The sequence below is a fragment of the Nerophis ophidion genome, linkage group LG12 (assembly GCF_033978795.1).
Source record: "Nerophis ophidion isolate RoL-2023_Sa linkage group LG12, RoL_Noph_v1.0, whole genome shotgun sequence".
Classification (NCBI taxonomy): Eukaryota; Metazoa; Chordata; class Actinopteri; order Syngnathiformes; family Syngnathidae; genus Nerophis; species Nerophis ophidion.
This window is the reverse complement of record NC_084622.1, coordinates 18,251,376-18,268,875: the sequence shown is the minus strand read 5'-3', so window position 1 is coordinate 18,268,875 and position 17,500 is coordinate 18,251,376. Positions and strand designations below refer to the sequence as shown.

Genomic DNA, 17,500 nt, shown 5'->3' with positions numbered 1-17,500 from the left:
CTCAGTGTGTTGAATATGACAAGGAGCTATAAAGATGAATATGACAAGGACCTATAAAGATGAATATGACAAGGAGCTATAAAGACGAGGGCTCATGTCTTCTCAAACAAAGACAGTGGTTCCTCTGCAATCAGCCAGCAGGTCGTTTCCTCCAGCCAGCCAGCCAGCTCGCAGAGATAGGCATCTACTTGACCCAGCGCTCTGTCACTCACCATAAACCTTAGCTTACAGCTGGGGGGGGGAGGAGCCCACCCACGTGTGCGCCACGGTGACCTCCACTCCAGAGAGGTTCAGTGGCGCCGCTGACAGAGGCTAAGCATACAGTTGCTGCGGTGGTCACCAGCGCCACTGTTCTTCACTTGGAAGCAACACTCGTATGCTTTGATCTTCAGCATTACAAGGAATGCGCTTAATACATTTTGCTATGGCTTTATGAGCTCATTGTTTATTCCAAGATGACCTCAGCAGGAACAGAAAATGTGCATGTTGCCATCTAGTCTCCAAACAAGTCAATCCACATTAATGGCCTACTGAAATGAGATGTTTTTATTTAAACGGGGATAGCAGGTCCATTCTATGTGTCATACTTGATCATTTCGCGATATTGCCATATTTTTGCTGAAAGGGTTTAGTAGAGAACATCGACAATAAAGTTCGCAACTTTTGGTCGCTAATAAAAAAGCCTTGCCTGTACCGGAAGTAGCAGACGATGTGCGCGTGACGTCACGGGTTGTGGAGCTCCTCACATCTGAACATTGTTTACAATCATGGCCACCAGCAGCGAGAGCGATTCGGACCGCGAAAGCGACGATTTCCCCATTAATTTGAGCGAGGATGAACGATTCGTGGATGAGGGAAGTGAAGTGAATCATATTTATATAGCGCTTTTTCTCTAGTGACCCAAAGCGCTTAACTTTTTTTTGTTTTTAACCCAATATCTAATTTTTACATTTAAACCAGTGTGGGTGGCACTGGGAGCAGGTGGGTAAAGTGTCTGGTCCAAGGACACAACGGCAGTGACGAGGATGGCGTAAGCGGGGATCGAACCTGCAACCCTCAAGTTGCTGGCACGGCCGCTCTACCAATCGAGCTATACCGCCCGAAGGACTAGAGAAAAAAAAAAACAAGACTGTACAGTGGGAGCGATTCAGATGTTATTAGACAAATTTACTAGGATAATTCTGGAAAATCCCTTATCTGCTTCTTGTGTTACTAGTGTTTTAGTGAGATTATACAGTCGTACCTGTACAACCTGAAGGTCGGCCCCGCACCTTTCTTCGGCACCAGTCGACGGGTGGTGGCGATGCCCATCTCGGCCCTTCGCAAGGGACCCTCTTCGAAACACGATCTTTCGAAATGATCGCTGCATAATACACTGTACTTTGTGTGTGTGGTCCAATCCAACCATGTTTGCTTGACCGCTCTGTTCCATAATTAAACTTCACCGGCATCTTTCGGGAATGTAAACAATGAAACACCGGCTGGGTTTGTGTTGCCAAATGCGGCCGCAATACCTCGCTTCCCACCTACAGCTTTCTTCTTTGACGTCTCCATTATTCATTGAACAAATTGCAAAAGATTCAGCAACACAGATGTTCAGAATACCGTGGAATTATGCGATTAAAAACAGGCGACTTACAGCTGTGAACAGTGCTGGAACAAAATTTCCTCTACAATGCGTGACGTCACGCGCACGCGTCATCATACTGCAACGTTTCAGCAGGATACTTCGGTACGAAGTTTAAAATTGCAATTTAGTAAACAAACCCGGCCGTATTGGCATGTGTTGCAATGTTAATGTTTCATCATTGATATATAAACTATCAGACTGCGTGGTCGCTAGTAGTGGGTTTCAGTAGGCCTTTAAAGAATCATTCTTTTTATGCAGATAGCAAAACACAAACAATAGTTAACATATATATGGTGAACGTGATTCAGTGAGTTACTCTGCCAAGACAGCTGAGCTTAGGTTAACTTAACAAAGGTTGAAATGAAAAAATGCAGCTTTCAGCTAGGCTAGCAACTCATTATTTTACTAGTCAACTTGTCAAAAAATTTTCTAATTAATCGATTGGTCAAACAATTATTTCTTGTAATAGGCTGTACACGTTTATAACGTTCTATACAACTTTTTTTCAACTCTCTTTTAAAAAAAACTGTTGTCCATCCATCCATCTTCCGCTTATCCGAGGTCGGGTCGCGGGGGCAGCAGCCTAAGCAGGGAAGCCCAGAATTCCCTCTCCCCAGACACTTGGTCCAGCTCCTCCCGGGGGATACCGAGGCGTTCCCAGGCCAGCCGGGAGACATGGTCTTCCCAACGTGTCCTGGGTCTTCCCCGTGGCCTCCTACCGGTCGTATTACATTTTATTCTAGCAAAATACACGAATAACAGCAGTTTTACTTAATTCTACAAAATATATAGCGACAGCACAATTTAAATCAACAGACTAGAGGTGCCAGATGTCCTGTCAACTTAACATTCAGTATAAAACATATTTTTATCCACAACTGTTCCTGTTATTCAAGTGCAATTATGAAAACTTTTTTTTTAAATAGAATAGATTAGAATGGACTTTGTCATCATATTTGCATATAACGAGATTAAAGACTCTAACTTAAGGTGCAGTAGGGGAAACAAATATGGGGTAAAATAAATAACACAATAGATAATAAAGGGAAAAAAAACTAACAATTGAAATAAACAGACTACTATCCAATAAAAATAACAAGCAATCCTGTAAAATATACAAAACACAATAGAAATACAAAATACTGTACAATATCAGAATAAGACAAGAGTATTGAAGTAATAAATAACAATCAGTGTCGGACGTATTGCACTCGAAGGGTAGTATTGCACAGTAGGGTATTAGGGCAGGATATTGTATTGGGGTGAATTATTATTATTATAAGTTAGTTAAAGGCCTACTGAAATGAGATTTTCTTATTTAAACGGGGATAGCAGGTCCATTCTATGTGTCGTACTTGATCATTTCGCGATATTGCCATATTTTTGCTGAAAGGATTTAGTAGAAAATATCGACGATAAAGTTGGCCACTTTTGGTACTTCCTGAAAAGCCTCGCCTTTACCGGAAGTTGCAGACGATGACGTCACATGTTGATGCCTCCTCATATATTCACATTGATTTTAATGGGAGTCTCCAACAAAAACAGTTATTCGGACCGAGAAAACGACAATTTCCCCATTAATTTGAGCGAGGATGAAAGATTTGTGTTTGAGGATAGTGATAGCGACGGACTAGAAAAAAAAAAGAGTTAAAAAAACAAAAAGCGATAGCATTGGGACATATTCCGATGTTTTTAAACACATTTACTGGGATAATTCTGGAAAATCCCTTATCTCTTTATTGTGTTGCTAGTGTTTTAGTGAGTTAAATATTACCTGATAGTCGGAGGTTTACGTCCACGGGGGTGTTGACGCCATGTCTCACGGGTGTCGACGGCAGCTGTACGGACGACACAAGCTCAGTTGATATCCGGTAAGAAGCTACTTTTTAACCACAATTTTTATAACGAAACCTGTTGGTTGACATTTGGTCTGGATTCATGTTCGCTTGACCGCGCTGTGATCCATAGTGAATTTTCACTTCCGGGAATTTTAAACAAGGAATCACTGTGTGTTTGTGTGGCTAAAGGCTAAAGCTTCCCAACTCCATCTTTCTACTGTGACTTCTCCATTATTAATTGAACAAATTGCAAAAGATTCAGCAACACAGATGTCCAAAATACTGTGTAATTATGCCGTTAAAGCAGACTACATTTAGCTGTGTGTGCGTAGCGCTCACACTTTCAAAAAACCTGTGACGTCACGCGTACACGTCATCATTACACGACGTTTTCAAGACGAAACTACCGGGAAATTTAAAATGGTAATTTAGTAAACTAAAAAACCTGTATTGGCATGTGTTGCAATGTTAATATTTCATCATTGATGTATAAACTATCAGACTGCGTGGTCGGTAGTAGTGGCTTTCAGTAGGCCTTTAAACATGGTCAAAAAGTGTAAAATGAACATTCATGGCAGTCTATCCATTAACATTTTAGTAAGCGACTCATCAACAATAACAAATCTTTGTTGATGAATTTCTGTATTGGACATTGATTAATTATAACTATTGCAGCCATATTTTCAACTGATTTCAGTACTTTTAAGAAAACACTTTTTCTTTGTCTGACAAGCACAGGCCCTTCTTATGCTTCCTCCGAGCATTTTTTCCCCCCCTAAAGCCATAACCACGGTGAACTGTCATAGGCACTGATTTTATAGTATGGCACCTCTCTGTGTGATATTTTTACTTTCCACCCACAGTCTGAATGCTTCTGTACATATTTAATATTTAAACAACACATTCAGAACATTCGTTCTCAGAACTGGACAGTGCACTTCACCTCCTTTTGCACTATTTTTCTTTTCTTTCCTTCCTATGTTTTACATATTTATAAGCTGTCACAGTGATATTGGAGTTTCTTATAATCTCATTGTACCTGAGTATAGTGACAATAAAAGATATTCTGTTCTATTGTATTCTGCAGCAGTGAAGCGGCCCGGTTCTGCCGTCACACCACATGCGTCATGTATGAATGCTCATCAGCCTTGTAGGATATTTGGTCCTTGCCAGTTGCTGTGTCTGGGGATTATAATGGCATTAGGAGACTGTGTTGTAGCGTAGCAGCATACTTCACACAGGGCCTGTTGGCTAACATCAAGTATCAGCACGCACTGTGGGTTCCTTCCAGAGGTCGCACGCCCTACACTAGTGCATGGCGGCAAATTGTGGCTTCTGCAGTTTGTACTAATTGTAGGTTGTCACCAAAGGCCATTGTGTTGCATTGGTTAATTCTACTAAATAATATTGTACAAACCCCATTTCCATATGAGTTGGGAAATTGCGTTAGATGTAAATATAAACGGAATACAATGATTTGAAAATCCTTTTCAACCCATATTCAATTGAATGCACTACAAAGACAACATATTTGATGGTCAAACTCATAAACTTTATTTTTTATTTTTGCAAATAATAATGAACTTAGAATTTCATGGCTGCAACACGAGCCGAAGTATTTGGGGAAGGGCATGTTCACCACTGTGTTGCATCACCTTTTCTTTTAACAACACTCAATAAATGTTTGGGAACTGAGGAAACTAATTGTAGAAGCTTTGAAAGTGGAATTCTTTCCCATTCTTGTTTTATGCAGAGCTTCAGTCGTTCAACAGTCCGGGGTCTCCGCTGTGGTATTTTACGCTTCATAATGTGCCACACATTTTCCATGAGAGACAGGTCTGGACTGCAGACGGGCCAGGAAAGTACCCGCACTCTTTTACAATGAAGCCACACTGTTGTAACACGTAGTTTGGCATTTTCTTGCTGAAATAAGCAGGGGCATCCGTGATATTGTTGTTTGGACGGCAACATATGTTGCTCCAAAACCTGTATTTACCTTTCAGCATTAATGGTGCCTTCACAGATGTGTAAGTTACCCATACCTTGGCCACTAATACACCCCCATACCATCACAGATGCTGGCTTTTCATCTTTGCGCCGAGAATAGACCGGATGGTTCTTTTCCTCTTCGATCTGGAGGACACAACGTCCACAGTTTCCCCCAAAAAATTTAAATGTGGACTCGTCAGACCACAGAACACTTTTCCACTTTGCATCAGTCCATCTGAGATGAACTTAGGCCCAGCGAAGGTGGCGGCGTTTCTGGGTGTTGTTGATGAATGGCTTTCGCTTTGCATAGTAGAGCTTTAACTTGCACTTACAGATGTAGCGACAAACTTTATTTAGTGACAGTGGTTCTCTGAAGTGTTCCTGAGCCCATGTGGTGATATCCTTTAGAGATTGATGTTGGTTTTTGATACAGTGCCGTCTGAGGGATAGAAGTTCACGGTCATTCAATGTTGGTTTTCGGCCATGCCGCTTACGTGGAGTGATTTCTCCAGATTCTCTGAACCTTTTGATGATATTATTAGATGTTGAAATCCCTACATTTCTTGCAATTGCACTTTGAGAAACGTTGTTCTTAAACTGTTTGACTATTTGCTCACGCAGTTGTGGACAAAGGGGTGTACCTCGCCCCATCCTTTCTTGTGAAAGACTGAGCATTTTTTGGGAAGCTGTTTTTATACCCAATCATGGCACCCACCTTTTCCCAATTAGCCTGCACACCTGTGGGATGTTCCAAATAAGTATTTGATGAGCATTCCTCAACTTTATCAGTATTTATTGCCACCTTTCCCAACTTCTTTGTCACGTGTTGCTGGCATCAAATTCTACATCCATCCATCCATTTTCTACCGCTTATTATTTGCAAAAAAAAAATGTTTATCAGTTTGAACATCAAATATGTTGTCTTTGTAGCATATTCAACTGAATATGGGTTGAAAAGGACTTTCAAATCGTTGTATTCCGTTTATATTTACATCACAACACAATCTCCCAACTCATATGGAAACGGGGTTTGTAAAATAATACCTTGTAGATTGCAGGTAAGTGAAAAGTTTTTGATCTGTTTTAGCCTTTTCTGTTTAGACCCACTTTATAAACCTGTAGCTTGATTGTCAGCGAGTGATTGACCTGACTCGGGTCCAGTTTAGCCTTCATTGACTGTTTGATGGTTTCTTTGACTGTATACCCCTGCTCTCTTTCTCAGTGGGTCCAGTATTTTTGACAATAAACGACAAGATCCAACCGGGATGACAACCCTGCTGCAGTCCACAGACCTGGTGGGAGTGGTGCACACGCTGTATTCCATCCTGTTGCACAGCTTTGTGCCAGAGTCTTCCTCGCAGAGCCAGGAACCCTACAGCATTGGGGTCATCCAAGTGGCTTTGCAAGGCATCCGCTTCCTCAACAGTTTTGCCCTGCTTGACCTCTTCGCCTTCCAGGTATTGTCAATGATTGTGTATGTGGTTTTGGAATTGCTTTACAAATGAAATACTGATCACATTTAATTGTTTTAAGGAAAGCTTTGCAATTTAGTTTGTCGTTATTGTGCGTGCACTCTTGAGGAAGTAATTAAATCAATCAATCAATCAATGTTTATTTATATAGCCCTAAATCAAAAGTGTCTCAAAGGGCTGCACAAACCACAACGACATCCTTGGTACAGAGCCCACATAAGGGCAAGGAAAAACTCACACCCAGTGGGACGACAGTGACGATGACTATGAGAAACCTTGGAGAGGACCGCATATGTGGGCAAACCCCCCACCCCAGGGGACCGAAAGCAATGGATGTTGAGCGGGTCTAACATGATACTGTGACCGTCCAATCCATAGTGGATCCAACATAACGGTGAGAGTCAAGTCCAAAGTGGATCCAATATAGTAGCGAGAGTCCCGTCCATAGTGGAACCAGCAGGAAACCATCCCAAGCGGAGGCGGATCAGCAACGCAGAGATGTCCCTAACTGATACACAGGCGAGCGGTCCATCCTGGGTCCCAACTCTGGATAAGTGGTCCATCCTGGGTACCAACTCTGGACAGCCAGTATTTCATCCATGGCCACCGTACCTGTGTCCCCCCCGCTGCCCCCTCCACAAGGGAGTGGGGGACAGAGGAGAAAAAGAAAAGAAACGGCAGATCAACTGGTCTAAAAAGGGGGTCTATTTAAAGGCTAGTGTATACAAATGAGGTTTAAGATGAGACTTAAATGCTTCAACTGAGGTAGCATCTAGAACTGAGGGCATTCCAGAGTACTGGAGCCCGAACAGAAAACGCTCTATAGCCCGCAGACTTTTTTGGGCTCTGGGAATCACTAATAAGCCGGAGTCCTTTGAAGGGAGATTTCTTGCCGGGACATATGGTACAATTCAATCCGCAAGATAGGCTGGAGCTAGACCGTGTAGTATTTTATACCTAAGTAGTAAAACCTTAAAGTCCCATCTTAAGTGCACAGGAACCACTGCACTTAAAATAATGCACTGATCAACCTAATGTTCAGTAGTGTCAGTGCGTAACAACAAAAACAAAGAGGACTACAAACATTTGTCCTTCCTTGACTGACGAGATCTGTACACATGACCCAAGTGATGCCGGCTCGCGTCTATTCGAGGTGGAGTTTCTCTCCTAAGGACAAAAGTGACCTTTGGACATAAACACAGGTGACCTCTGACCCAGGGTCTGTTGCCAAGATTGATTAGATCCCGGTGGGTCAGCGGTTAAGATGAGCGCAGGTGATTAGCACTGTGCGCCGGGGATGTACATTACACAGCCCCAGGAGGAGAACACCACAGTTTCCTTGTGCAGAAAATGCTGATCATTATTTCAAAGTCTACCGCTAATTTACTTCATTGCTGCTACCTCTCACTCATCCATCATATTGAAGCCACTTGTAACAACTGGGATCGGCGTGGCTCGGATGGTAGAGCGGCCATGCCAGCGATTTGAAGGTTGCAGGTCCGATCCCAGCTTTTGTCGACCGAGTCAGCCGTTGTGTCTTGAGCAAGTATCAGCTATACTGGTGTAGGAATGTGCAGGACTCCCTTGAAAAAGAGATTCTTCATCTCAATGGGATGTTCCTGGGTGGGTAAATGTTTAAAAAATATATATAAACGAAATGTTGCTGCTCGCTCGCCTAAGTCACAAATGTGTCTAATTCCATTGCAGAACAAAGCCGTAATTACATTTGCGATGGGTTGTACATAAGCAGTGAAATTGTCACGTTGTGTAAATGGTAGATAAAAAGAGAATACAACAAATTCTTTTCAACTTATATTCAATTGAATAGACTGCAAAGACAAGATGCTTAACGTTCGAACTGGTAAACTTTTATTTTTTTGCAAATATTAGCTCATTCAAAATGTGATGCCTGCAACATGTTTCAAAAAAGCTTTCAGACGTGGCAAAAAAGACTGAGAAAGTTGAGGAATGTTCATCAAACACTTATTTGGAACACCAAACAGGTGAACGGGCTAGTTGGGAACAGGCGGGTGCCGGGATTGGGTATAAAAGCAGCTTCCATGAAATGCAAGCAAGGATGGGGCGAGGGTCACCACTTTGTCAACAAATACGTGAGCAACCACTTTGTCAACAAATACGTGAGAAAATTGTCCAACAGTTTAAGGACATCATTTCACAACCAGCTATTGCAAGGAATTTAGGGATTCCACCATCTGCGGTCTGTAACATCATCAAAAGGTTCAGAGAATCTGGAGAAATCATTGCATATAAGTGGCAAGGCCGTGACCTTGGATCCCTCAGGCGGTACTGCATCAAAAAGCGACATCAGTGTGTATAGGATATCACCACATGGGCTCAGAAACACTTCAGAATACCACACTGTTAGTGACTACAGTTGGTCGCTAAAACTCTACCATGCAAAGCCAAAGCCATTTATCAACAACACCCAGAAACGCCGTCGGCTTCACTGGGCCCGAGCTCACCTAAGATGGACTGATGCAAAGTGGAAAAGTGTTCTGTGGTCTGAGGAGTCCACATTTCAAATTCTTTTTGGAAACTGTGGACGTGGTGTCCTCCGGACCACAGAGGAAAAGAACAATCCGGACTGTTCTAGGCGCAAAGTTGAAAAGCCAGCATGTGTGATGGTATGGGGATGTATTATTTAATTAAGTATTGGCAGTCTATACAATTGAAAATACATTGAAAAGGATTTGCAAATCATTGTATTCTCTTTTTATTTACCATTTACACAATGTGCCAACTTCACTGCTTTTGGCTTTTGAAAGTGAAGCAGCTTCCCTATTATGACTGGTGCACTACATTTGATTTATTTTGACTCTATGCATTGGTTTTGGACCTTAAAAAATGTTTAGCGTCAGAGGTATTGTGTTTATAGATTTTACAACTCGAACATGCTCAGACTCTTGAGTGGAGTTGTGATGATCTTATGGTGCTTTGTCACATTGGCATGTTTGATAAATACTGTCAGCAAACTTCTCCTCTCATCTCATTTCTCTGCTGGTTTTGGGATGCTTTATGGATTTGGGCTTGCACACGGTCTTTCTGCCGAGTACGTTCCCACGAGCAGCACATATAAAGTGTTTTATTACTTTGCTTTGAGGGCTTTGTAATTTCAGACCCAGGCAATTTGTGTTAATTTACTGCGCTGCACACTGACACTGTGTGCCATCTCTTAGACTGTTCTAGGAGCTGAGGGCCTGTCGCTCGCTTTCCGTCACATCATCAGCTCGCTGCTGTGGTATTGTACCCAGCATTCTGCCGAAGAGCTGCTCCATGAAGTCATTATCTGTGTGGGATACTTCACGGTCAATCACCCGGACAACCAGGTAAAACTACAATTGTATGCCTTTCCCTCTTGCTCTACTGACACATACAACTGTCTCCATTTCCACTTCACACAATCTAATGAGAGTTATATAAGAGATGCACCCTAAATTCGTCCTCAACATTTTATAGGTATTAATTCAACAATATGATTATTGTTATTGTAGTTTCCAGTAGTGTCAAACTGCATCATTTGAACAAGTGTCAACATATAATACAAGTATTAATATCTTGAAGTAATTTAAGCTTACCATTTGTGGTTTTATAGAACATATTAAAACAATAAATGTCTATTTCTTCACACATTTTATTTTTTAATTTATATAATATCTGCTATAATTCTTTAACATGTATATATTGTGATTGTCCTGAGTGTACTGGTATTTTTTTAAATTACTTAAAATCTACCTACAGACCCTGTTTCCATATGAGTTGGGAAATTGTGTTAGATGTAAATACAAACGGAATACAATGATTTGCAAATCCTTCTCAACCCATATTCAGTTGAATATGCTACAAACACAACATATTTGATGTTCAAACTGATAAACATTTTTTTTGTTTGCAAATAATCATTAACTTTAGAATTTGATGCCAGCAACACGTGACAAAGAAGTCGGGAAAGGTGGCAATAATTATTTATAAAGTTGAGGAATGCTCATCAAACACTTAATTGGAACATCCCACAGGTGTGCAGGCTAATTGGGAACAGGTGGGTGCCATGATTGGGTATAAAAGCAGCTTCCATGAAATGCTAAGTAATTCACCAACAAGGATGTGGTGAGGGTCACCACTTTTTAAGCAAATTGTCAAATACTTTTAAAAACATTTCTCAACGAGCTAATGCAAGGAATTTAGGGATTTTACCATCTACGATCCGTAAAATCATCAAAACGTTCAGAAAATCTGGAGAAATCACTGCACGTGAGCGATGATATTACAGACTTTTGATCCTTCAGGCGGTACTGCATCAAAAACCGACATCAGTGTGTAAAGGATATCACCACATGGGCTCAGGAACACTTCATAAAACCACTGTCAGTAATTACAGTTGGTCGCTACATCTGTAAGTGCAAGTTAAAACTCTACAAGGCAAAGCCAAACCCATTTATCAACAATATCCTGAAACGCCGCCGGCTTGGCTGGGCCCGAGCTCACCTAAGATGGACTGATGCAAAGTGGAAAGGTGTTCTGTGGTCTGACGAGTCCACATTTCAAATTATATTTGGAAACAGTGGACGTGGTGTCCTCCAGAACCAAGAGGAAAATAACTATTCGGATTGTTATAGGCGCAAAGTTCAAAAGCCAGCATCTGTGATGGTATGGGGGTGTTTTAGTGCCCAAGGCATGGGTAACTTACACATCTGTGAAGGCACCATTAATGCTGAAAGGTACATACAGGTTTTGGAGCAACATATGTTGTCATCCAAGCAACATTATCATGGACGCCCCTGTTTATTTCAGCAAGACAAGTGTTGCAACAGCGTGGCTTCGTAAAAAAAGAGTGCGGGTACTTTCCTGGCCCGCCTGCAGTCCAGACCTGTCTCCCATCGAAAATGTGTGGCGCATTATGAAGCGTAAAATACGACAGCGGAGACTGTTGAACGACTGAAGCTCTACATAAAACAAGAATGGGAAAGAATTCCACTTTCAGAGCTTCAACAATTAGTTTCCTCGGTTCCCAAACGTTTATTGAGTGTTGTTAAAAGAAAAGGTGATGTAACACAGTGGTGAACATGCCCTTTCCCAACTACTTTGGCACGTGTTGCAGCCATGAAATTCTAAGTTTATTATTATTTACAGAAGAAAAAAAAAGTTTGAGTTTGAACATCAAATATCTTGTCTTTGTAGTGCATTCAACTGAATATGGGTTGAAAATGATTTGCAAATCATTGTATTCCGTTTATATTTACATCTAACACAACTTCCCAACTCATATGGAAACGGAGTTTGTAGTTTATTTTTGTACTTTAGATTTTCTTTTAAGGTTTTAAATGTGTTGGATTTTTTTCCCATCAGACAAATTGATTTCTTCTTATAAATCACTTGCAGTTAGGAGTCATTTGAATACATTACTGACTGATAATGTATTAAAAAACAACACAATGATGTGCAGGCCAAAAGTTTGGACACACCTTCTTATTCAGTCTTTATTTTCATGACTATTTACATTGTAGATTGTCACATCAAAACTATGAATGAACACATGAAGACTTATGTACTTAACAAAAAAAAGTGAAACAGCTGAATAGATGTTTAATCTTCTAGTTTCTTCAAAATAGCCACCCTTGCTCTGATTACTGCATTGCACACTCTTGGCATTCTCTCCATGAGCTTGAAGAAGTAGTCACCTGAAATGGTTTTAACTTGACAGGTGTGCTTGAAGCTCGTGGAGATAATAGTCATTAAATGAAAGAAAACACATTGAATGAGAAGGTTGTGTCTAAACTTTTGGCCTGTATTGCACGTCAGCATCTGCCTGTATGTGGTCTTCGTGGCCTCTATCCTCCCTCAAAACGACCCATCGTCGCTCCACAACATATGCACGTCAGCCTTATATCCAATATATGGACAATGCAGAAATGATGTGCCTGAGCAGAGCTTGCTGTGTAATTGGCTGTCATGCATGGCCCTTCTTTAGTGGCCCTGATCAGCTACAGTTGGCTGCACCCTGATTATGTTAAACTTGACTGGCACAGACACCAGCCTTCAACCTTTGACACATCACCGATGTCCTTTTAGCAATTTATTGGCTGATCACTGAGTCTAATCAGCCTCATTTTTCACTTCGAACTAAAGCAATCCACTGGCACTGTACAACTTCATTCTTACTGGGACCCGATCCATTTCAATCATTATGTTCAGAATCGCCATTTGTCAGGGATTGGGGAGCCAATTTGCATTTCATATTGAATAATTGAATGAAGGCCGATGATGAAGTTAAGTGAGTGACAGATGATTTGTCTGTGTGTGCATAAAGGCGTGAACAGAGCAGCCGTGCGTGGCCTCATTTGGAACAACAACAAAAAGCATGTGTGTTGCTAATTTGGTGCAAAATCACTGAGACATGAACTCCTGTCAGAGAGTCATGAGAGAGAAAAAGTCATTAGAATTGCTGTTAAATCATATTGGTCTTTTAAGATGTCCTCCAGCTTTGGTCCGGTCGTGGGAGCGCATGTATTGAGAATGAATGGCATAGATTAGAATATTTCCTTTGCTAATGCAAGCACTGGCACGGCACAAAAGCAAGCCAACCCCAGGCCTGTGCGGTCGCCGTCACTGCTGAGTCACCGGTAGCGCAGCAGCTAATGTTTGTATGTGGGCTGTAGAAATGTATCTGCTCATAAAAAGCATAACTTTGAAAGATAAGCCAACCGCCCCTGCTCTCAAACCCTGCCGAAGGGGCATCAATAATTCACTTTGTCACACACAAAGGCCATGCAGGAGCAACATATGTACTTGCTGGTGGCCGCCACACTGAGCCATGTAGCCATATGTTTCATTCAGAGGGGGGTAGTAACGCACTACATTTACTCCATTACATCTACTTGAGTAACTTTTGGGATAAATTGTACTTCTAAGAGTAGTTTTAATGCTTATGTGGGCCTACCGAGGATGTCGTAGTGGTTTGTGTTGTGGTTTGTGCAGCCCTTTGAGACACTAGTGATTTAGGCCTATATAAGTAAACATTGATTGATTGATAATGCAACATACTTTTACTTGAGTGTATTTATAGAGAAGAAACGCTACTTTTACTCCGTTCCATTTATCTACATTCAGCTCGCTACTCGCTACTGATTTTTATTGATCTGTTAATGCACACTTTGTTTGTTTTGGTTTGTCGGACAGACATTCAAAGTAGGATCTATCGCATGCCTGCGTTTCACCAATCAAATGCAGTCACTGGTGACGTTTGACTCCGTTTCACCAATCAAATGCAGTCACTGGTGACGTTTGACTCTGTTTCACCAATCAAATGCAGTCACTGGTGACGTTTGGCTCCGTTTCACCAATCAAATGCAGTCTTTGGTGATGTTTGACTGCGTTTCACCAAACAAATGCAGTCACTGGTGACATTTGACTCAGTTTCACTAATCAAATGCAGTCAGTGGTGACGTTTGACTCCGTTTCACCAATCAAATGCAGTCATTGGTGACGTTTCACTCCGTTCCACCAATCAAATGCAGTCACTGGTGATGTTTCACTCCGTTTCACCAATCAAACAAAGCCAGGCGATCATATGATTAACTTTTTTTATATAAACCTTTATTTATAAATTTCAACATTTACAAACAGTTGAAAATAATAATTGAAGTAAGTACAAAAACAGTACAAAACAGTATAAAAAACGTACAAAACAGCGCCAGGGGGTTGTAAATTCAAAGTAACTTAGACAGAATGCAAAATATATATATATATATACTGTATATGTAAAATAAACAAAGTGCAAAGCCATAGGCTCACTCAATCTCAGTAAATAACTTAAATTTGGAACACAGCATCATTGTTTTCCCAGCTTTTTGGTTGTTAGGGGTAGAGAGTGTTTTAACGTAGAGTTCTAAATCTGTTTTAAAGGCACAAAAAACAGGTCGGGTATTGAGAAACTTACATTTCAAATTTTTTTTCAATACAGTGTAAAACCAAATATATATTATTTAATATATATTATTGTTTTAGTTCCTTAAGAGATATTCCTGGCTCTGAATTTGTTCATTGCTATTTTTATGTTTTTGTGCATTACTTGTTGCCGTCATCATTAAACTAACAGGTTACTCATCAGTTACTCAGTACTTGAGTAGTTTTTTCACAACATACTTTTTACTTTTACTCAAGTAAATATTTGGGTGACTACTCCTTACTTTTACTTGAGTAATACATCTCTAAAGTAACAGTACTCTTACTTGAGTACAATTGCTGACTACTCTACCAACCTCTGGTTTCATTGTAGGGTATGTGGAGGTCTTTGCACAGTGCCAAAACAACATGTGAGGCACCTGACTTCTTGTCCTGTGCAGATAAATGCACTTGTGTTCAAATACGGTGAATCATCTCATGTGATGATCTGTGGAATCTTTGAACTGGCGGAACCGTCATTGAAAAGTGTTGACGTGTTAATCCACCTGCCTGTTTTCTCTGCCAATCTTAAAAGAAACTTCTGTTTTTGTTTTTCCAAGCACATGGAAAGTACGTGGAAAATGACCACACACACACACACACACAAGGGGTTAATTTCAGGTAGCATTTGTAGGATTTATGAATGAGATGACATTGTTTACTCTGCCCTGGCTACTCTGAGCGAGTGTCTCCTCGCCTGCGTTTGCTGCCAAAAGTGTTTAGTTAATGCTAGCAAGCAACATCCCACACACCTCCCTCGCCCTGCCTTATCTCCGGGGGTCATCCCTCTTCTTCCCATTCTCTTTGAGGGCGTTTCCTCTGCCCTCCAGGCCCAAGCATGAGCTTTCGGTCTGTAATTCCCGCTAACCTGATGTTGAAACGCTCCCTTCAGCGGCCTATTACTGCGGAGAAAAGCAAGCCCGCGGGGGTAAGTGCGGCTCGTGCAGACGGTAGGGAGCCAGCAGCAGGGAATGTTCGACTCTGCATCACCCGGCAGAGTAAACACACGCAGACAGACACTCTCTCCGCCGACTGGCAGAAGAGCGCCTGATTGTTAGCTCCGTCTGTGATTTACACTTCAAGGGTGAACGCAGGTCCGACCCCATTTGAAGTGAAGCCCGGGACTTTTTTTTTTTTTTTTTATCCCTGCAAAGCTTTTGAGATCGAAGGTTGCATTTGTCTGGAAAGCTGTCATCTGCGTGATCCCACAGTGGGATTATCAGCAGGGAGATCTGGTGTGAGATACATAACTTTGTCACTTTGTTGAATAAACACACACATCTATGGGGTTTCTTCGGACAGCTGACAATTAAGTCAAGTTGGAGTCTATGTCAATGTCTGCCTTGCTGGAGTCCACTTGTTTACGTAGGCGCTGGCACGCGTCCAGATAAACGCTGGTAAACAGTTACTTGGCCAACTTGGCTTTGTTTGTTGTTTTGTGGCACGGCTCTTCCGTCTTATCAGTGACGATCTACATATACGGCCATGGTTCCTGTGAAGCCCTTAGGCCAGGCCTGGGCCATTAGTTTGTATCTATTTTTATGAACACTAATACAAAACCTCACAATGTCTGATTGAATGCTAAAAAACATGACAGACCGCCTTAAAAACGGAATGGAATTTTATTTTTTTTACTGAATGACACCCAGAATGAACATGAAAATAAAGATTGGGGGATTTTCAATATTAACTATGAAGGATAAAACACTGAATATTGACAACGTGTGAACGTCAAACCCCCTCTCCATCCACATATTTTACAATCAAGCAAAACTCAACAAAAATGCAACAAACAGTGAAATATGAACGCGAAGGGTAAAAAACCCACCTACAATCTGATATATCACTATACTGTAGAACTTAGTTGGAAAAATCACCTTCCGCGTCTGTCCCGGACACCCACATTTTCAGCTGCTGTGATTTAGATGACCATAGTAATTCATTAGACTTTTTTTTGACGTCATACATTTGCTAATTATTAGTTTGCAGAGACAAATTAAAAGTGTTGGCCATTGTTTTAAAGATATAAATGTTGGGTACATCTGCCTGGTACAAATAAAACTTTATACAGTTTCTACTTGCACACCATTTTTTGTTTTGGCCGCCAGGAGTTTATTTGCGTTCCAGAACATTAACTTTAACACAGACTTTGTTGTCATTGTGCACAGTAAGGAAGTTATGTCATAAAACGCAGCAGTGTTTGAGAGCGCCAGCTCTCTGAGCTTAAGAAAGACCAGAACAGCCAATACGTTGACTTTTTTTCATGGTCAGTGTTGCATGCGGGCCAGATGTCTGGGTTCTGCTTTTTATGATGTCAGGCTTCACTCTTGGACCCAATTGGGAAATATATCACCACCGTTTTGTTTTCCAAGTGGAAGCCAATTCAGGCTACAGAAGTGCTGAAATGTAGTTGATTGGTTACGTTTGTATTTTTTACTTCAGTTTGTACGGTGTTTTTCTACCTCCAGGTATTTTTTTTAGCTTATGTTTTATATTTATTCATTTGTTTGTTTATTTATCAACCACATAGGAATGATTACACTGAACCACTACCATTTTTAATACATTGGACATTTCTTGGAAATAAAAATGTTAAGTTTCAGAGTCAAATA

The 17,500-nt window shown here is 41.1% G+C and overlaps 1 protein-coding gene across 7 annotated transcripts in view; it reads left to right on the top strand.

The window, feature by feature from the left end:
- Positions 1–17,500, top strand: part of scaper (S-phase cyclin A-associated protein in the ER) — a 160,703-nt gene that overhangs the window by 135,111 nt on the left and 8,092 nt on the right. For all 7 annotated transcript variants that reach the window (XM_061916973.1, XM_061916971.1, XM_061916976.1 and 4 more), the window contains 2 exons: positions 6,680–6,914; positions 10,127–10,276. In XM_061916973.1, coding sequence (XP_061772957.1) covers positions 6,680–6,914; positions 10,127–10,276 — 385 coding nt within the window. The remainder of the gene's footprint in view (positions 1–6,679; positions 6,915–10,126; positions 10,277–17,500) is intronic.